Consider the following 19271-nt stretch of genomic DNA (forward strand, 5'->3'; position numbering starts at 1 on the left):
GTGCACAAGCCAGCAAGTAAACATAGCACCCGGGCCTCTGCTCCAGATGCAGCTTGCTTGCTTCCCAAATGAAGCCCAGGAATCTGCAGCTAGAATCGCTGCTTCTCCCCCAGATCCAAGCATGTATTCAGCTGTGCCTTGTCTCATTATTTCCTGCTATACTAATCCCCAGTTTGCTTTCTGCCTTGCAAACAGTAACACAACAGCTGAACTTTCCTCGTGTTCTAATAACATCTTCTAAATTGTAATCAGACTGAAAATTACACCAACAGCATCCAAGAACGTGGCCTGAAAGGGCTTGTTTTGTGCATTTTCAGAGACGTGACAAGGGAGGGAAATGAAAACTACAGATCGAGAATCAATACTTTTCCATACCCCACTCTTCCCCTCCGTATTCCCAGGTCTTTGGTAACACTCACACCAAACACAGGCATAAAACTGTGGTTTGGGAAGAAGCACTCACTGAAGTCACAGCCTGACCCAGAGTGCTTCTGGTTCTACAGTTCACACTGCTTCAAACCGACAGGACTTGGTTAAAATGTGTCACCTCCTTACTGTGGTAAGAAACACATTCTGAAAGGTTTTTACACTATAGTGCAATCTAAAGCAACAGTTCTGAAACTGCATGGCAGATCCAGTGATGACATCAGCTCACGGAAAACAAAAAGGGGGAAAAAAGAGGGAAATTTTACAAGAAAACAAAATCTTGACCAAAATACAGGATGTCAAAACGTAGCAAAAGTCTCAGCAGCCCTGATTAAAAGCAAATGCTTTCCACTTGGAAGCTATTTTTCTGTCAGTTCTATTTCCCTCTTCTATGACCTCTCCTTGTAAGGAAGCCAAGCAGCCCCCTTCGTGCCAAGTCACCAACCATGGGCTCACGGACTCGAGTGGCATCACACAGCACTCAGCAGAGACTGCAGCAACCCTTTCTGGGATGTCCCCTCTTTTTCCTTCAGCAAGAGGTGTGAATGCCACACCTGAAACTGCCACATCTGGAGAAAGGTCACTTTATCACTGTGTAGCCCTCCTGTCGAACAGCCTTTCTCCAGGAAGTGAGAGTGCATAACTCGCCTCTTGGGAAAGGCCCCAGGCAGATGTGATGCTAAGGCCTCTCCTGTGGCTGCTGTGGGACAGCCAGAAGGCTGGCTTGCCTTCTTCCACTCACTCTCTTTCCTGTAGGAAGAGCTTCAGTTTTAAGACTGTTGTCGTGTTATCTTCTTAAGAACAAAGGATTTAATTCATGGCTGAGACACCCAGGAAACAGAACTGAGCCAGGGCAGAGGGTCAAGCACAGACCCCCACCCATCTGGTAGAGCTCTCACTGGCACAGCTCTGGCTGATGTCAGTCAGCACTGTTCCAGATAATGCCCAGATGCAGCTCAGGGGATGGCATCTATCACAGACTGCCCACAGCAGGCAGCTGGGCTATGACTATATGCTATGAAAAGGCTTAGACACCTACATGTGAGCCAGGCTGAGCCACTCAGTCAGTCACAGGACCAGAAAACCATCCTTGGCTCTGGGTGATTTTCAGTGCCAGTACTAACAGATGAAATCCTAGGGTTTCAGGTGCTACTCTTACAACACACACCAGAGGTAAAAATAGTGTACTGAGGAAAGACAACTAACTGATTGAACTCCTGCTTTACATATCAAACCTTAACTATGAGAAACTGGGAAAAGCAATCTGAGGAATAACTCAGGTATATATTGCACTTGGGAAGCTGATGCAAACCTGAGCTCTGGAACATAAATCAGATGCTGTTTGGGTAAGCTGCTGCCTGGTTTTCAGATACTAACCTTTAACAGCTAAATGATGTGGTCATCTCATTTTAAAATAGACAACAGGGCACTCTGAGATTCCACCTCCAGAGGTGTGGATGACCCTTCATCCTCCTCCTCAGCATGTTCCAGTCTCGCATGTGAGGGTTTTTATTAACAGAAGACCAAAAGCAATAGAAGACTAAACACTTCTGAGCCATGACAAAAGCTTGTAACAGATTTTCCAGACTTAATCAAGATAGTTTGTACATGGGTTTTTTTCTGTATTACACACAGCATGAAAAATAGCCTTCCAAATTATTCTTAGGGGTGAGCTTTAAAATCCCTTAAGAACAGAGTGGGAGAGTCAAATATGTCTCTTGGAACACCAACCTAAACATTTCCAATCCTGGTGCACAAAGCTAACTGCAGAGACCTGCACTCATTCTTGCTGGGATTCTGCTGCCACCATGTCACTCTGAATGCAGCCACACGTGCCAAGCAAATACGGCAGAAATGAGTGTCTGCCACCATGTCCTCCAGGTCACAGTCCCATACACTAATGGTGATATTAGTGAATGTGCAGAACTAAGCAGACATCCTCAGCTGCCCCAGCTTCACTCACAGGCAAAGGGGGGGTGCAGACAGCCAGGGGCCCTGCCACTCTGAGGGATTCACACCTGAAATGATAACATCTGAAGGTACACTAAGCCATGGTGTTGCAGAGCAGACACTTGGTGCTTCACTGATCAAATGTCACAACACTATTTCTCACGTTGCCCACTGCACACTATTGCTGTTTTCCCTTCACTGCCTGTGCCATATATAAAAAAGGGCAAGAGGGAATAGGAAGAATGAGATGTTTCCAAGACTGCAGTTCCTGCCTATTAAAAAAACATTTGAAGTCACAGCTATATCCAGGACACTGTTCATCCAGCTTTAAAAGGGTGAGCAATCAGTTCAGTAAAAGAAAAGTGGATCTTAAGGCTCCTTTAGGACTTGTCCTGCAGTGTACAGTATTGCAGCACTACAACCAAACACTGTTAAAAAATATGAATAAAAACATTACAGAGGTGAAAGTCTTTGAGGCTGAAGAACTCAGTACCACATCAATACTTCTATCCAAAGACGTTCTGTATGTCTGTGTCCTTGTCTACCAAATTGATCCTCCCACTCTCATTATTTTCCCAGGTCCCAATTTGCTCCAGTTTTAAGTTTGGTTCAGTAGGAGGCAGAGCCCTTTGTAACAAAATCAGGTTGGACTCGATGATCTTTGAGGTCTCTTCCAACCTTAGTGATACTGTAAAATGCCCCTTCAGAGCTCAGCAGATACTGCAACTAGAGAGGTACAATGTGTTAAAATAAGCCTCAAGATACAGACAAAAGGGTTTTACTTTCTTTCACTGTGTATTTTGAGGCAGCAAGGTTCATCATGGTGCATTATCCTGAGCCAGAAGACGTTGCAAATTCAGTAACAGCAGCGTGTAATTCATTTCATGTGAGCAAGCAGAAACACACATCACAAAACTAACTGTAATAAAGATATCTGCTAAGTCCATTTAACAACAAAAGAGTTGGTGACTCATTAGCAAGGGTGTGAGTCACTTGAAAAGCCAAAACACTACTAAGAAGCAGGATTAAAATTATCTTCTTGTACCAGACAGTTGAGAGTGAGCATCAAGCAAGCACATATCCCCTGGCGTGTTTTAGAAGGCCTCCTAGTGACAGTGATCTATCCCTCGTCCTCCTTGACCTCAGCTGTTATTTAAGGAACTGGAAGCATGGTGGGGAAGGGGCTTGCACATCTGAGACACTAAGCTGACTTAAAATCCATGACCCAGAATGGAGGTAACTTGAACATGCCTAAGGGAGCTGCTGCTCCCCATAACATACCCTTTAGTGGGAAGATCTGTTCATGTGAGGAGTCAGTGAGCAAGGTTTTTCCTTCCTCATTTTCTCTGCATCTACATTCCTGCACATCTTGAAACATGCCCCCCCAGTATGTAAAAATACTGATGTCTGTGCACTGATTCTACAATTACAGCTACTTCTTCACATATCACCAAAAATAAATCATTGCCTCGGGAGATGTTTCCACAGCTAAATTCTTCGGTTCTCTAATCTGCCACATTTAGCCCTTAATTGAATACATAGTCCCTGTCCCAGTATGGGTTTATGCCTACATTTCAGTTACTCCATCACAGAGTAACTTCTTGCCCCACAGCAGGGGGTACAAACAGGAACTCTGTATAGGCTTTGCAGGCCTCTCCTGTCACTGCACAGTCAAAAGTTTCATTACTCAGATCTTATGGAACACACTGCCAGAGAACTAAACCACCCTAAATGCAGGGTATTACAGAAGGGCCAAGCCTCTCACAGCCAATACCCTGTACACAGCCCCATGAATCCAAGCAAACTCAGTGGGAAAACAGTGACCCTTCACTCCCAACTCAGCAGATCCCACTGAGGGAAACACCGCAACACACACTACTGTGAAAGGAAGAGGAAAATCACAGAAGCCCTGATCGTGTCCCATGGTCCTGAACAGAAGGATTCCTCTCCTGTCCAGAGGACAGCAATGCACTGCTACAAGATTCCCAAAACTGACACCAAGGATCTAGATCTAGAGCTACAAATCCAATGAAGCCCAGAGAAAGCACACAAAACAAGAACCAGGTATGGGCAGTTCCATTGCTCTTCCTCCAGTGACCTGACAATGTCTGTGACAGCAGAGCACCGTTTGAAAAACCAGATGCTTTTAGGATCCCTAATCTTTCCCACAGTGAGCCAGGTTGATTCCATGAGTCACACTGACTCTCTTCTCTAAGCAAACAATGAAGATGCCAAAAAAGTGGGGTTTCCATGCAGGAGCCAGATATGCTCACTCCATGTGTGACAATGTGGTTTAAGCTGAACTGTCAGTATCAGTAGGACTGAAGGACATGCTTCAAATGCTTTGCTGAACTGGGATCATACTCTGCATAACTCTCTTGCAAAAGCTATCTCCAGCTGCTCAGGAGACGACGTGGAGATGGAAGTTTTTCCATATCTAAAAGCTGTGTTCACAGGCAATAAAATGCAGCCTAGTGGCTGGGAAACAGTGGTGAGGCCAGGGATCTAGCTGAGGACTGCAGCCACTAAACCCTTTCCTGAGATCTGGCTGTTGGTGGCTCCACAATGCCCAGGTGCTGCTGACTGCGCTGCTGGCACACAGCTTTGAACCACAACACTGAAGTGCATGACTGCAGCTCTCTGCAACTCTCCAAGCAGGTTCCAATAAAAATAATAAAAGGCCTCATCACCATTCAAGATACTTTTACACCTAAAATCGGTGTCAATATGTAATCAAACTGACTTCAAAGAACATCAGTTCTGCTCATCTCCCTGCTGCTGCCAGAACAAAAGGCATTACTTTTCCACAGATACTGCTACCATACAAACACCAGGAACTGTTTAGCTGGCAGTCGTGTACCTGAGTGATGATCTTAATGACAGCACTAAAATAATCACAAGCAACCTTCCCCACACTTGAATTCCAGAGCATTTACATATGATGTCAATTCACTGCCATTATCAGCTCTGCACACAGAGCCCAGCACCACTGCTCTCAGTGAAATGGTTTCAGAATCGATGTCTCCTGACTGCAGTGTGCTCCACCACCAGGCAGCCTATTTTTGTTGACTATCACTAACATGCATGGGGGATAATCACCTCCTGTGTTTAAAAGCTTGGTGTTACAGAAGACCTCAGCTGAGGATCCACTGCAAGCATGCATGATGTATGGCCACACTGCAAGAGGGGCCGAGCACATCCTCCCAAGGACCACACTCCATGAAGTCCAGGAGAAAGCACTGGGAACAGCACAATTACGTCTCTGTGACAGGTTGAACATTCAAGGGGGTATCACAGAATGGCTGAGGCTATCCAACCCCACTTCTCAAGCAAAGCCACCTAGAACAGGTTGTCCAGAACCATGTCCAGACAGTTTTTGAGTATCTTCAAGAATAAGGAGTCCACAGTCTCCCTGGACAGCCGGTGCTGATGCCTCACAGTAAAGAATTTTTCTCCTTATATATTCAGAGTACAGTTATATAAAATATTCCTCCAGCAGCAAGACCAGACAAAGATGTTTTTACACAGTGCATCTATCTTCTCCTCCATGCACGCTGCTCAGATCCCCGTTCTCAGTATGGTGCAGCCACGTACAGAGCTGCACCACGTAGCAGATTGCTGAACCAATCCGACTTTACAAAGCTACAAAAAGAAATTTCCTCAGAGGGAAAAAGCAAACAACCAACCAGAAGAACAAAACCCACATTTTAAAATGTTTTCTTGTTGGCTTTTTTCTGCAAACCCAGGCATCACTGGGATCATGATCCACCTGCCAGCAGCAGCATGGCATCAGGAACACTGGATTCTAAAGCCAGCTTCATTCCACATTGTGCAGAACCCTCAGGACTGTTGTTGCAAGCTGAGCTCCCCAGGCAGTTGTATTTTGTGGGTACTTAATTTAGCACCAAAGCCTAAACTGGGCATAACACTTGAACTGAGCAGAGAAGCAATGCAGGATATAGCAACCGTGCAACCCCCCAGCTCTGTCCCTGAATATAGGCTGTGCTTGGAAACGTGCAGGCAACACGAGCCTGCAGCTGGTGCCGAACCCAGCAGAGCTGGGAAGCCTATGTAAGCCAAGAAGGCGGCCTTTGTTCCTTCTTTTCCATATACAAGTGTGAAAGGAGACACACTTCAGTATTTCAGGGATGTTTTATAGCTGGGCTGCATGCTGCACATTGTGCTAAATGACAGTTCTGGGGAGGGGCTGGGTGGGACCAGGAATCTTTATATAGAACTGAGAGCTGGAATTCAGCCACTGCCAGTCCCACGAATACAGCCCAGCTGAAGACAAACAGAATCTTCCTCTGCTATTAGGCAGATAAGACTTCACTCTGGATTCAAAAGAATTGAACTGACAAATGATCTTGTTTTCCTTCACCCTGCTCACCGTGGCACAAGGCAGGAGGAATCTCAGCACTTCCCTCTGCTTATATAACAGGTGTACTCATAAATATGCAGCAATGAGTTGAAGATACAGTTCCTCATCCATGCTTTATGCCCTGAACAATTTCAATGGCTTTCATCCTGTAGACAGCATTGCTGGCTCTTTGCAAGTGGTTCCTTCACAATTTTAAACTGCATAACTGTGGGTTTGTTTGGTGCAGGTTTGACATGAATTAAAATAAAAGCACTGGCTGGAGGTATTATAAAGAGAAATGCATTTTTAGACAGAAAATAAATGTCATGAGTTATCTCCACATCATATTTCCAGAAATGTAACATGCAGCTTTCTCCACAAATGCCTCACTGCATGGAGAATATCCTAATCTAGCTCTAAGCAAACACCCCACAGCAGAAGTAAATATCAGGTCTGAGTAGCAGAACACACACCCCTCAGCCACTGGCTCTGCAGTGTTTGAGATTCAGGAGCTATCAGTTTGTTACTTGAAGACAATAATACCTTTTAAATGAACTTCAGAATCAGAGATTCCAGTTTGCAGCACATTGGTCCTGACATGTCCCACCACCCTCTTTCACACAGGAAGGAAAGAATCTCTTGCAAAAGGAGCCACCAGGTGAGTTACCTACATTGTGACCCTGCACAGAGTCTGCTGTTTAGGAGGACTGGTGTAAGGACACAGATGACCGAGGAACAGAAATACACAGGGCAAGATGATGGACTGACCCTGACCTGCCATACCAGTGCCAGATGCCTTTGGAGCGATGCCCCAGTCATGGCAACAGCCATACAATACTTTCAACAGGAGCCTGGAGAAAAACAGATGCCACAGCATTTCAGAAGGATATGGTTACTCAGATGCTGTATTCTCTCTCTCTTAACCCTAGCATAGCCACATGAGCCGGGGTTTATGAAGAATCACACATCACATCCTTGATGATTGCTTATGGAAGACATTTAGGAAGCATCTACCCACTACCACTTTCAAATTGTTACTTTTCACAAGGCCTTTACTAGGAAAAGATGCTCACATTTAGAAAGCCAACCCTAAAGAAGAGCTGGCTTCTCCCCAGTTTCAGTCTAACGTAGTCCTAGGTACCAGGTTTGCTTCATCCTACAGTGGAAGAAGCTGGTGGATAAGGCCTGGAGTTATTTCAAGTATATCCTGAAGCAGAATGGTTCAAAAGGAAGTAAAATCTGAAACTGCATCTATTATTTACCAGAAGTAACCAATTATGATAATGAACAGGCAAAGTGCATCTGCAGCAACACACATATGGAAAGATGTGCAAAGAACCTAACACTGCAGGTGATATTTTCCTATCAAAATACAGAGAAAAGCATTTTGCAGGTCAGCCAAAGCCAGACCACCACCTAGGAATGGCAAGCAGCATTCTGTAAGACTGAAAGTCCCTAAGCATCACAGATGTTGTGGTCTCTGCATCATCCTTGGGACAGAAAAGAGCCCATCCTATTTCTTCAGCAGCACGAAGAGCTGGCGCAGAAACCAGCCTAGATTCCTCTCAGAACAGAGTGCACACTGAGAAGAAAGAGCCCAGGCTTCCTATACCTGTATTAACAGTACCCTGTGGAGGGAATCAGGTAACTAGGAGTAACCAAATGGCTGTAAAAGGCATGGCAGTCAAAGATGAAAATTAGCAGCACTGTGCCTACTTCACAATATCACCAAGGTTGGAAGAGACCTCAAAGATCATCAAGTCCAACCTGTCACCACAGACCCCATGACTAGACCATGGCACCAAGTGCCACATCCATTCCCCTCTTGAACACCTCCAGGGATGGTGACTCCACCACCTCCCTGGGCAGCACATTCCAATGGCTAACAACCCTCCCTGTGAAGAACTTTCTCCTCACCTCCAGCCTAAGCTTCCCCTGGCACAGCTTGAGACTCTGTCCTCTTGTTCTGGCGCTGGTTGCTTGAGAGAAGAGACCATCTGCCTCCTGGCTACAACCACCCTTCAGGTAGTTGTAGAGAGCAATGAGGTCTCCCCTGAGCCTCCTCCTCTCCGGGCTAAGGAACCCCAGCTCCCTCAGCCTCTCCTCGTAGGGCTTGTGCTCAAGGCCTCTCCCCAGCCTCATTGCATTTCTGGCTCAAGGCATCACAGCTTCTTCACCTTTCCACAGCGTGACCCAAGCCACCTCACTTGGCTGCACAGCATCCTTTGTGGAACAAAAAACAGGTAGGAGTTTGACTTCAAAGTTGAAGAAGAAATAACAGGAGCCCTCTTCTTCCTTAGAAGTACCATCAGCAGACAATACTGTGCTGAAGAATAAAACCAGTGTTTGGGATAAGCAAAAGGAAGTAGGCAGAGGAATATGTTCTCTGCATTGCACTGTGCTTCAGGAGTGGTTAGCTGTGAGGTCAGAGACACCCGCTTTATGAGCTTCCCAACAAACAAAACTGTTTTCACTGACCTTCTGCTGCAGCACAAAGGCACCGAGGCATTGCCAGTTCCTATGCCCTTCGCCTATCACCACAACACTGAGAGCAAATCCAAGGTACCACAACTGAGCAAGGAGACCAAAGCAAAAGCATCAGAGCAAAGAGCAGCCATCCTGACAAAATCTTCCAGCCAGAACTGGGTTTGCCTTCAAAGTAGGAAGGGGGTCCTCATTAGCTGCAGCTCAGTATGCTGGAGAAGCATGGATTCAAGGTGCATTAACATCACGTCAGGAACGACAAATAAGAACACACTCAATAAACACTAGAGGACAGAAACAACAAACACAGATCAGTTAACTAAAGATTTACACAATGTATATCCACTGCATGAGAGCTGAAAGGAAATCTGCAACTAAAGCAGGAAAATAATAAATCAGCTATCTCACTGAGACTCGCTGCCTTGCTGAGCGCAGTCCTCACCTCACTAAGGCACCAGGGAACAGGACAGAGGAAGGATTCATCTTCAGAGGAAGTCAGGGCTTTGTTATTCTTTATAAACGAACAAAAAGGACACTCTCTTTAGGTAAAAGCTAACAATCAAGCTACACTTAATAAGTCTCAACTGACTTTTTAAAGATGTTATTGTTCTGCCACTCCACGTTTACACAGAAGTCCCCTGAGCTATGGGTAAACAGATGAGTAGTCACTACTGAAGCAAGAATCAGAGCAGCTGCCTTTGACAGCCTCCCAAACTGCACTGTACGCACATCCTTATGGTGTTCAATATTGATTTAAAACAAATTACTACTGCAGGCAAATGTCAAGTCACCACTAGCAACCTCCTGAAAACACACCACACCTGAAATTCTCAACTGCTGCAGCAGGGTTCGAAGTTAACTGGAGAATACGTATCACCACCCTGGACTGGAGTAGGTAAAGCACTACAAAATCATCACTCTCAAACTGGTATCCTTCTGGCCACCTGTGGGCTTCAGTGATTTAGTATCTCTACATACACAAATCCTATTTTTAAGACTGAAAAATACAGCAACTGAAATTGGGCTCTTGCAGCCCATTCAGCAGAGGGGTTTGTCACTGTCACCATCCAGGAAAGAACAGAGGCGTCTCTGCATTCTGCTGTTCCACTGCAGAACTGCTGCTTGTCCAATAATAATACAATACAATTAACCAGGTTGGAAAAGACCTTCAAGATCATCAAGTTCAACCTATCATCCAACACCATCTAATCAACTAAACCATGGCACCAAGTGTTCATCCTCAGTGCATCCTCAGGCATCTGTCAAAGAAGTCCAGCACTTGAACACAATCCCTTTTAGGATTCTTTACCAAAGCTGAACAGTTTACATCACCACAACACCACCATTTCATTTGTTCTGGCATTCAGCAAAAACATTATCCCATTATTTGAATAACATCTCTTTCTACAAGGACAGAATTCTAGACTTGTTCTTTCTCCTTGCAATTATAAGAATGAGAAACACAAATTAATATGACCAAGGGCATCCCCCCCAAGAGGGGAAAGGAAAAAAAAAGTTTCATCATTTGCTATGACCTTGAGGCCAGTGCTGCTTAACACCATCTGCAGGGCCCACCCAGAAGGGATACTCCAGGCCTGCTCTCTGTGAAGGGAGTGTTGCTAGAGTCTCTACTTTGCTAAGCTGTTTGTGGAGACATGGACATGCACACTCTACAGAAAAGCATGTCAGCACACTTCCTTTGGGCCTCCAAGCCAAGGAGAAGTCTCTCATTTTTTGCTAGTCTGGGCAGACTTTCAACCAGCAGCTTAAGAGTGCAAAAGCAGCTCCATGGCTTTACACTTCAGCATTTGTCATAGAGCTTGTCAAGAGATGTCTTCCAGGCTCCTACCAGAACAGACTTACAAGATCTACTTTTGCTGTCTTCATCTTAGATACAGATCAAGCCAAGATTCAAATGAGGACACTGCAGGTGTTAGTGTGGAAGTGTGCTTCCTGGATCCAGGGAGAAACACAATTAAACATAGGTCCTAACATCCTTTTTCACTTCCATAGAAGCACACAACATGAAGAATCCCTTCACATAAAAACAATCAAGCATCCAAAGAAGATAGCACTGACTGCTCAGGTCAGCCTCTGCATATCAAACAGCCCCTTCAAAAGTCTTAGGGAACACCTTCCCTCCCGAGTTACCACCAGACTTTGGAAGAATTCTGTCTTCCTCTAGCCACCCAACCATTTAACACAATATTCTTCAAAGAGATGGTGGAGACCAGACAGGACAGGCTTTTCACTGCTACCCTCTGCTGCTAAACAAGGTGACAATTACCCACACCTGAAGGCTTCTCAGACCACTGCAGGCTACCAGGTCAATAGGCTCTCTCATCCAACCACCAAGGACCAACAACTTAACTCTGTTGTCAGAGAAGGGACTACAAGAAGCACCACAGCATGCCTTCAGCCATCCCCTGAGAACCATGCACAGGCTGCTCTAGTAGGGACTCCACAAAGTTTTAGGGCAGAAGCCTCCTCTTCTGCAGTCAGAGGCTCCAGGCCATGGTCTTCTTCTCACCTGTCTCAAGTTCAGTTGCTTTGAGTACTCTTGTTCCTATACTTGCTTTTTTCCTGCACAAGAACATGATGTCCCCACTATGCTTCACACACATTTTAAAGTGATACTTCATCCTAGCTGGCAACTACAAGCCCTAGCTAAGAGTACTGAGAAACTCCTGACTGATTTACACAGGCTTAAAATGAGCAATTCCCTGCTGCATTCCACCCAGTGGAATCCCCTGAAGTCCATTCCCATTTTGCAGTGTATGTCACCCCAGTAACGCAAGGAAAGGTCAGAAACAACCCTGCGGAGAGGAACCACGCTTGGAGAATGACCCCCACACCGCCCCAGCCAAAGAAGGAACCTGGAGCTGCTGCTGAGGATCAGAAAAGTCTCTTGCCAAACCAGGAAAAGATAGCTGGAACTACTGATTGCAAAGAGGTTCTCCAGAAGACGGGGGTGGGGGAAAAAAGGCAGAATGGGATCATCAGGAGTTTGGCAAAAATGAAGGTAGGGGAATATACATGTATAATTTTACATGGATTAGGAGGTTGTGTCAAATCTGTGATGTGCTGTGGTGAATTCTCATGCTGCAGTGAGTCATCTTGTCTGACAGTTGCTGGGGAATTAAAGCAGTTATTTTTAAAAACCCTGTCCTGCTTGACGCGTTGCACAAACAGCCTCTTCAGAAAGCAAAGCACAGGCAGTGCATTTTTAAGTGTAGATGAGCTACGGTGCATTTAGGATTCCCTGTGCCACACCACAAACAGCCATTCTGAGCTAGGAAAACCTGAAGAAGCCTATCGATGTCCCTTCAGAGAAACATCAATCTTTCCGCTGCTCCCAATCCAAAGCCTGCATCAAAAATGAGTTTATTATATCTGCCTTTTATACAACAGGAAAATATTTTTCCCTGAGAAAAATTAAAGCACAAAGGAAAGAGGTGTGCTAAATCTGAAATCCTTCAATACCAAATGATGTTTGGATTGCTAGAATGAAGACTATTCCAATCAAAATAACAGCACTCCCCTCATCCAGGAGTAAGCAAGACAGGTCAATACCAGAGAAAAGCAGCAGGCTGATTCACAACCATAGCTCCACAGCGCGCTGTTCGCTTGGCAAAGGGAAGCAGAGCTGGGGGGCACCCAGCTGCACCCCGCAGCTTCAAAGGGCAGCTCCGTACAAAGCCTGCTCTCCTTGCAAACGCACCGCTAGCTGCCTGCCTTGCCGAAAACACTGACACCCCGCTGGCAATTTTCACACACGCTTGGGAGAAGTTTGTCGAGTTTGTCTGTTGTGTAACACAGTAAAGATCATCCGAGCGATCTGTTAAGTGTAACCTTTGGGCACTGATGCTGCTCAACAGGAGCTGGCAATAAAGGTGCATTTACAGCATGCCTTCGGGACAGCTTTTCTGCGAACATCCTGGAGATTTGCATACTCTGTTTTACAAGGCATTACAAAGTACTTCAGCTGAATGAGTGACGGAGAATCCTTTCGACACCACTCCACCCATTAAAAGCCCTTTAGTCTAAACAGCACAGTGAAGTAGGTAGGTAATAAAAACCTTCAAAGTCCAGGGCCTTAAAATGCAAATTGTTAGCAACTCATGAGTGAATTTAACAGGCTTGTTACCTAATCGCCTTACTGCCCTTCCCACGTTCGAGCACCACCCAAGAAACAAAACAGCCGATTCGGATCTTGAGCTTACAAAGAAGTTTCTGTTGCCAGCACTCTTGATTTTATCACAATTCCCGTGGATTTGGTGTATCTTCTTAAAGGTCTTGCAGGTAAGTTACATACAAATTTCAGCTCTATGTATTCTGAGTAAATTAGTCCATGGCCAGAAAAAGAACGGAAAACGTGAGCTAACTGCACCCTAACAGCTCAGAAACTAAGAGGCAAGTGAGCATTGAATTTCTTAGCTCATTTCTCACCTGAACTCAGAAAGTATTAACACTCTGTCACTGCACAGGTGATACCCACTTGCTAAGCAGAGCACTAGCAGTGAATTCAAGGATGACTTCGTGTCCCAAATCACGGAGGTGTGCTAGTTACTGAAACTTCCACGCTTTGAAACCTCTCCATGGCTGAAGAATAAGCTGGCAAATGTTAGAGAAATAATAACTAGGCACCTAACTAAAGTTCTCAGGTCCCAACCTAGTGACTACATGCAGATGACAAAGGATAGAACTTATACCTAATACAATAATAAAACTGGCCAAAATCAACCCAAACAGCATTACCAAATATAACGATGCCAGTCAACACAACAAAAGCAGAGAACCAAATTAATTAGCTGAGTGCACATCCAGTGCCTTTGGGAGGCAGGAACCACTCACTGAGGAGCTGCTGACACTTTTCCCAAAACCCTCTTTGAAGAAAAGCTCAGACTTCAAAAAAAAACAACCACCCAAACCCTGCTGTGCCTCTTCTGTTCAAAATGGAAGAGGCCAGGAGGTATACTTTGGAATATAGGTAGAATAGTTTCTGTATAGGATGGGCTTCACATTTTCCATGTGGCCTCTGTGGGTTTTTAAGTGTTTCTGCTCTGCCACCTGACAATTGGATAAAATACTGGAAGAGCTACCCAACATCTTTTCCCAATTAATTTTGGTTCAGGAAGCATTTGGAAGGGCAACAAAACCTTGTATATCCTTACACTGAGGGGCAAATGAGACAGTTATTTGGAGGAGGGTTTGGGGTTTTTTACACTCTTAAGTGTTTTTAAGAATGGAGGGGTTGTAGAAATATGTATTTTTTTTAATCAAGCAGCACATTTCAGGACTCCTGGTTGTATTAAATCACTTCTTCAGTTAACAGCCCCCAAGCTATTCTGAAAAACAAGATGATTCATCTATTTCCACCAGTACAATTTTATACATCGTTAGAAAACTAAAGCCTCATAAAATTCTAAGCAGCCCTAAAGAACCAACCACTGCAGAGTGGCATGTTGATTGCATCAGCCCAGAAGGGCTCTGGTTCTGAGCAACATCAGCGTTAGTACATGCAGTGGAAACCACTAGTGTGTCAAAGAACACGTCTGTAACATGCCAGCCTCAGGCACATCCACTCACACAGCAAAGCAAGCGTCATCTGGTGGGACCAGGGTGATTCCACAACTTTCAACATCTGTGAAACTTAAACTGCTCCTGTGCCCTTGTGTTCTGAGAAATGCAGTATTTCCTCCTCCCCAAATAAAGTGAAAACACTGTCAAGAAGTGTGCCACTGCTGCCTTCAGCTGGGCAGAACTTTCCATGCCAACACGCCAATGTGAAAGCCATTCCCAGCACTCTGATAGCAGAGTGCCAGGCTACCTCCAGCACTCACTCCTTCAGACTACCAGCACCCAGGCAAGAGCACTGCCAAGCTTTCTGATCCCAACTGATCTTCACTTTCTAAATTATAGTAATGAAGCGAACAACATCTAAAATAGTTATTCTAATCCGCATCCTTTTCAATCTCTATGTCTAAAACAAACAAACAAAAGCCCATTCAGACCACAACAAAGGGTAGGTAGCAGGCATGTGGCTTGTCCACAATAACCAACGGGCTAGGATTGCCACAGAGATGATCTTAGTAGAACACCAAGTAAACACCTTCTTGATGAGCTGCTCCTCCCTTTCAACTAACAAGCAGGGCAGAACTGCCCAAATACTACCCAAAACCAGGCCCTTTGTCCTGTCTTCTAAAAAGCACATGCTAGCTGTCCTGCAGCCACTTCCTGAGCTTTGCCTGCCAGCAGGCATCCCTGCCACACATGAGCTTATGCACAGCACACAGCTTAACAAGGAACTCAGAATTTGGCTACAAGGGAGCAGGGGGAAATATCATGGCCAAATTTAAATGTATGATGACTGCCAGTGAAGACTGTAATTACAACATCTGCTCTGTGCCTGCTGTGCTACTGACACAGTAACTAGTGGTCTGGTCACACAGACACCAGATCTTTTACCTTGGGTTTTAGAGATGCACTATGTGGGCAGGATCCACACAATCGCACAAGACACCTCCAGGAGCTAGGAAGCAGACAGCTTTAGCTCACAGGCAAGACATGATCTTGCAATAACCCTGCTGCTGCTTCCCTCTATCTCCACAAAGCAGCAGCTTTGTCTCAGAAGACATTCCTAAAGTTGCACCGTCCATCACAGGGTTTGGCACCAGAGTATGTGGGTTGCTTGGGTACAAACAACAGCTGTGAGACACACAGCGTTCAGCAGCAGCAGGACTGAAAAGCTTCTGCTCACAAACAATACAATAAACCAATTCAGCCATCAAGAACTTGGAAAAACTTTTCTTAGTCAGTCTGAGGAAAGCACTTTTTAAAAGGGCAGAATTTACATCAGGCAGTCAGCTCCCATTGTTATTGATGAGCCCCAGAGACATGTTTAAGTAGACAGCTGCCTGTCTACTGCCTTCAGCAACTTCCTGCTTCATAAAGGCAGCAGAGATACCTTCACATGTCATGAGCACGACAAGTGCCAAACCTCAGCCTCCTGACGTTTTATGCACACACATGCACAGGTGTACCCCAGTGAAAGCATTCCGCTGAAGCCAGTGGAGGGGCTCACTGCACTCAAGTTAAGCACATACATAAGGTTCAGGGCATGAAGATGCACCAACTGGCCTCAAAAACCACGTAACTAGGAGTCAGCATGACCAGAGCATGGCTAATCTTCCACAGCACAAAACAGCTGCACGTATTTCTGACCCCACTACCTGCAGGTATTAGTTCTGGGAACAGGCCAGGAGTTGCAAAGCAGGTGCCTACAGGCAGAAGCTTTAAGCAATTAATGATTTCATTGTTTCAGGCACTGATCACTGTCAGCCACTTGACTAAGATTACATCAATTCAGCCATTGGGGGAAGACTCTGAAATAAGGATACTGACCCTTTCTCCAACCACCTCCCAGTTTTAACTGATCTTGCTTAAGCTGTAACAGTCAGGAAACACAAGCCATGCTGTCTGCTGGGTGTAACATCAGTGAAACAGAAGATATTGTCAGTGGTTTAAATTCATTCCAGCTCTAACTGCAGGGAAGTTACAGCAGTGCAGATAGAGATGTCCAATTGCAAGCCACGTTCTGCTTCCTTAGAGCCTTCTTGGATTATGCTTACAGCAACAGAAACTGCACCATGAAACTATATTACAACTTTAGTATATGGAATTAGCATTTTTCTGATTAAAGGCCTATGCCAGTTTTATTTTGGTCTTCTACAAGCATTTACTAACAACCGTCTTAATCAGCATCTTGTTGGTGTGCAGACAACAATGTGGTACATACACATCAAGAAGCATCTTCTGCACAAAGCAAAAAGGGTAAGCATGCCATGATATATATGGTGCTTCCTCCCACCCTCACCACCACAGACAAGGGACAATCCACGGGGTGTGCATCACAGAAAGCTTAGATTGTATTTAACTCCTCTTATTTTAGGTTTCCAGGGCACCCTCCTGGAGGAGGAGGCATAAAAATGAGAGCCACAAGCAATTTCAATCACTCATTCTCCTCTTCACCCTCAAAGTGTTAAAAGGAAAATACAATGTCAACATCGGCTCCGCCCTGCTGAGCACATTTTACTTTCTGGCTTAGAGCCCTTACAAACCGTTACAAAAAAGACTGAAAGACAGACAGACAGCTCAATATATCGACCACTTCCAATACCTAATCTGGGACACGCTGGGCCATTTGCCCCTTCTCTTAAGCTCTGTAACCTCTCGGTGGTGAATGAGCCTTGATATTTGGGGGGGGGGGGGGGGGGGGGAAGAGTTATTAACAAGAATGGGGGGCAGCTACTAGCAGATACGCATTTGAGGAAGGAGCCAATCCCGGCATCAGTGTGTATAAATACTCCCTACTCTCTTCCTCTGGGAGGAACAGATTACGTCTGATACACTAAAATCGCCTCCAAGACTGATGGCACTCTGGGCGCTCAATCCCCATCAGCCAAGGATCCTGACAAACACTAATCGCTCCCTGCCTCCCGTTCCTTAACCGGGGCTGACAGGCATGGAAACGCGGAGCTGGAGCCAGGCTGAGAGGAGGGCGGGCCGGGGCTCCTGCTCATCCTGCCAGCCACGGCAGCAGCAAGATGCGGGCTGCATGAGAGCCTTCCCAGCCCGGCAACCAGCAGCGCATCAGAATCAATCGCGCCAAGACAATCACTGCACGCCTCCAATTATCCATCTATGTGCACATATATACACAAATAAATCCCGCAATTGGAAAAAAAAAAAATCGTTTCCTCTACCGACCTAGGCAGGATTGTCCAAAACGACCTTAGCAAGGGGTATTTCGTTGCAGTCGACACACACTGCGCGCACGCCGCAGCGAGCCCCTCGGCACGGTGAAACCGGGGCCTCTCCACGCAGGCACACGGCAGATTTCCGCGAAGCTGCATTTCCTTGGCAGGACGGGAACCCCTCTGAGATAACCCCACGGATTTTTCCACCTCCCGCACTACAGCCTGCGAGGCTGGGCGACCAGCCCTGCTGCCGGAGCCCCTCTGCCGCCCCCGCCAGCGCCGCGGCAGAGAGCGGAGAGGGAATTCACAGGTAGAACAAAACATCCGCGCCGGTACCCTCCGCCAGCCCGCCGGTGGGCGCCGGGGATGCACCGCCAGGAAGCCCCCGTGCAGCACGGGGGCCGGGGCTCGCCCCGCAGCACCCAGCGGGCCGCAGGGCGGAGGGTGCGCCAGGGGGGAGAGGGCCGGGGGCTGCCGTTCCGCTGCCGCGCGCCCGCGCCGCCCGCCGCCCGCGCGAGAACCGGGCCCGCCCCAACGCCCCTTTACCTTCGGAGAGCTCCAGCTCCAGCTCGGCCAGCCGGGCCCTCACCTCCAGCGGCAGGGACACGCTCTCCAGGCTGCGGTCCGCCATGCTCGCGCGGCGGGGACGCACTCTCCCCTCCTCCGGCTGCCCGCTCTCCCCCTTTGTCCGCAGCTCAACGGGGAGAGGGAAGGCGGCGGGGCCGCGGCGGGTGGCTGAGTCCTCCCCGCGGTCTCAGCCGGGCATGCGGGGGGGAGGGGGGCTGGAGGCGGGCGGGCGGTCCGGGCGGGGGGGACGGGGCGCGGAGGGAGGGAATGCGGAGGTTTTTCCTCTCCTCCCCTCTCCTCCTCCTCCTTCACCGCCTCCTTCAGCGGGGCCCCGCCATGGCCGCTCCCGCCGCCCGCCCGCGATCGCTCCGCATCGGCTCCCCGCCGCGCCCGGCCCGACCCACCCCCCAACCCCCGCTGCCCGGCACGACGGCGGCGGCGGCTCCCGCCTCGCCTCGCTGTGCCCCGGCCCGCTCCTCCGAGCCCGGCTCGGGCTGGCGGCGGCGCCTGGCGCTGCGGTGCCGCTGCCGCGACTGCCGCTGGCCAGGCACAGCGCCGCTGTCACATCCACGTGACCGCGCCGCCGGCCCACAGGGGGCGCCCCAGCGCCAGCGGCACGCAGCGGGAGCGCCCCGCCCGTCCCGGGTCCTCCGGCGGAGGGGCTCCAAGGCGAGGCAGCGCCCCGGGATGCCCGCGGGGGCAGCACCCCAGGGTAGCGGTGGGTG

General features: G+C 47.4%; 1 protein-coding gene across 5 annotated transcripts in view; it reads right to left on the reverse strand.

The window, feature by feature from the left end:
- The window catches only part of DIP2C (disco interacting protein 2 homolog C), a 223146-nt gene extending 204119 nt beyond the window's left edge, over window positions 1-19027 (reverse strand). For 2 of the 5 annotated variants that reach the window (XM_068145742.1, XM_068145740.1), the window contains exon 1: window positions 18526-19025. In XM_068145742.1, coding sequence (XP_068001843.1) covers window positions 18526-18610 — 85 coding nt within the window. In that variant the 5' untranslated portion in view covers window positions 18611-19025. Of the gene's footprint in view, window positions 1-18525 lie in introns of all 5 variants that reach the window. The other 3 variants (XM_068145741.1, XM_068145744.1, XM_068145745.1) reach the window with 3 other exon arrangements.
- Between the last annotated feature and the right edge of the window lie 244 nt (window positions 19028-19271).

Source organism: Melanerpes formicivorus, unplaced genomic scaffold (genome assembly GCF_026170545.1).
Source record: "Melanerpes formicivorus ecotype bairdi unplaced genomic scaffold, bMelFor1.0.p_v2 SCAF_13, whole genome shotgun sequence".
NCBI classification, from domain to species: Eukaryota; Metazoa; Chordata; class Aves; order Piciformes; family Picidae; genus Melanerpes; species Melanerpes formicivorus.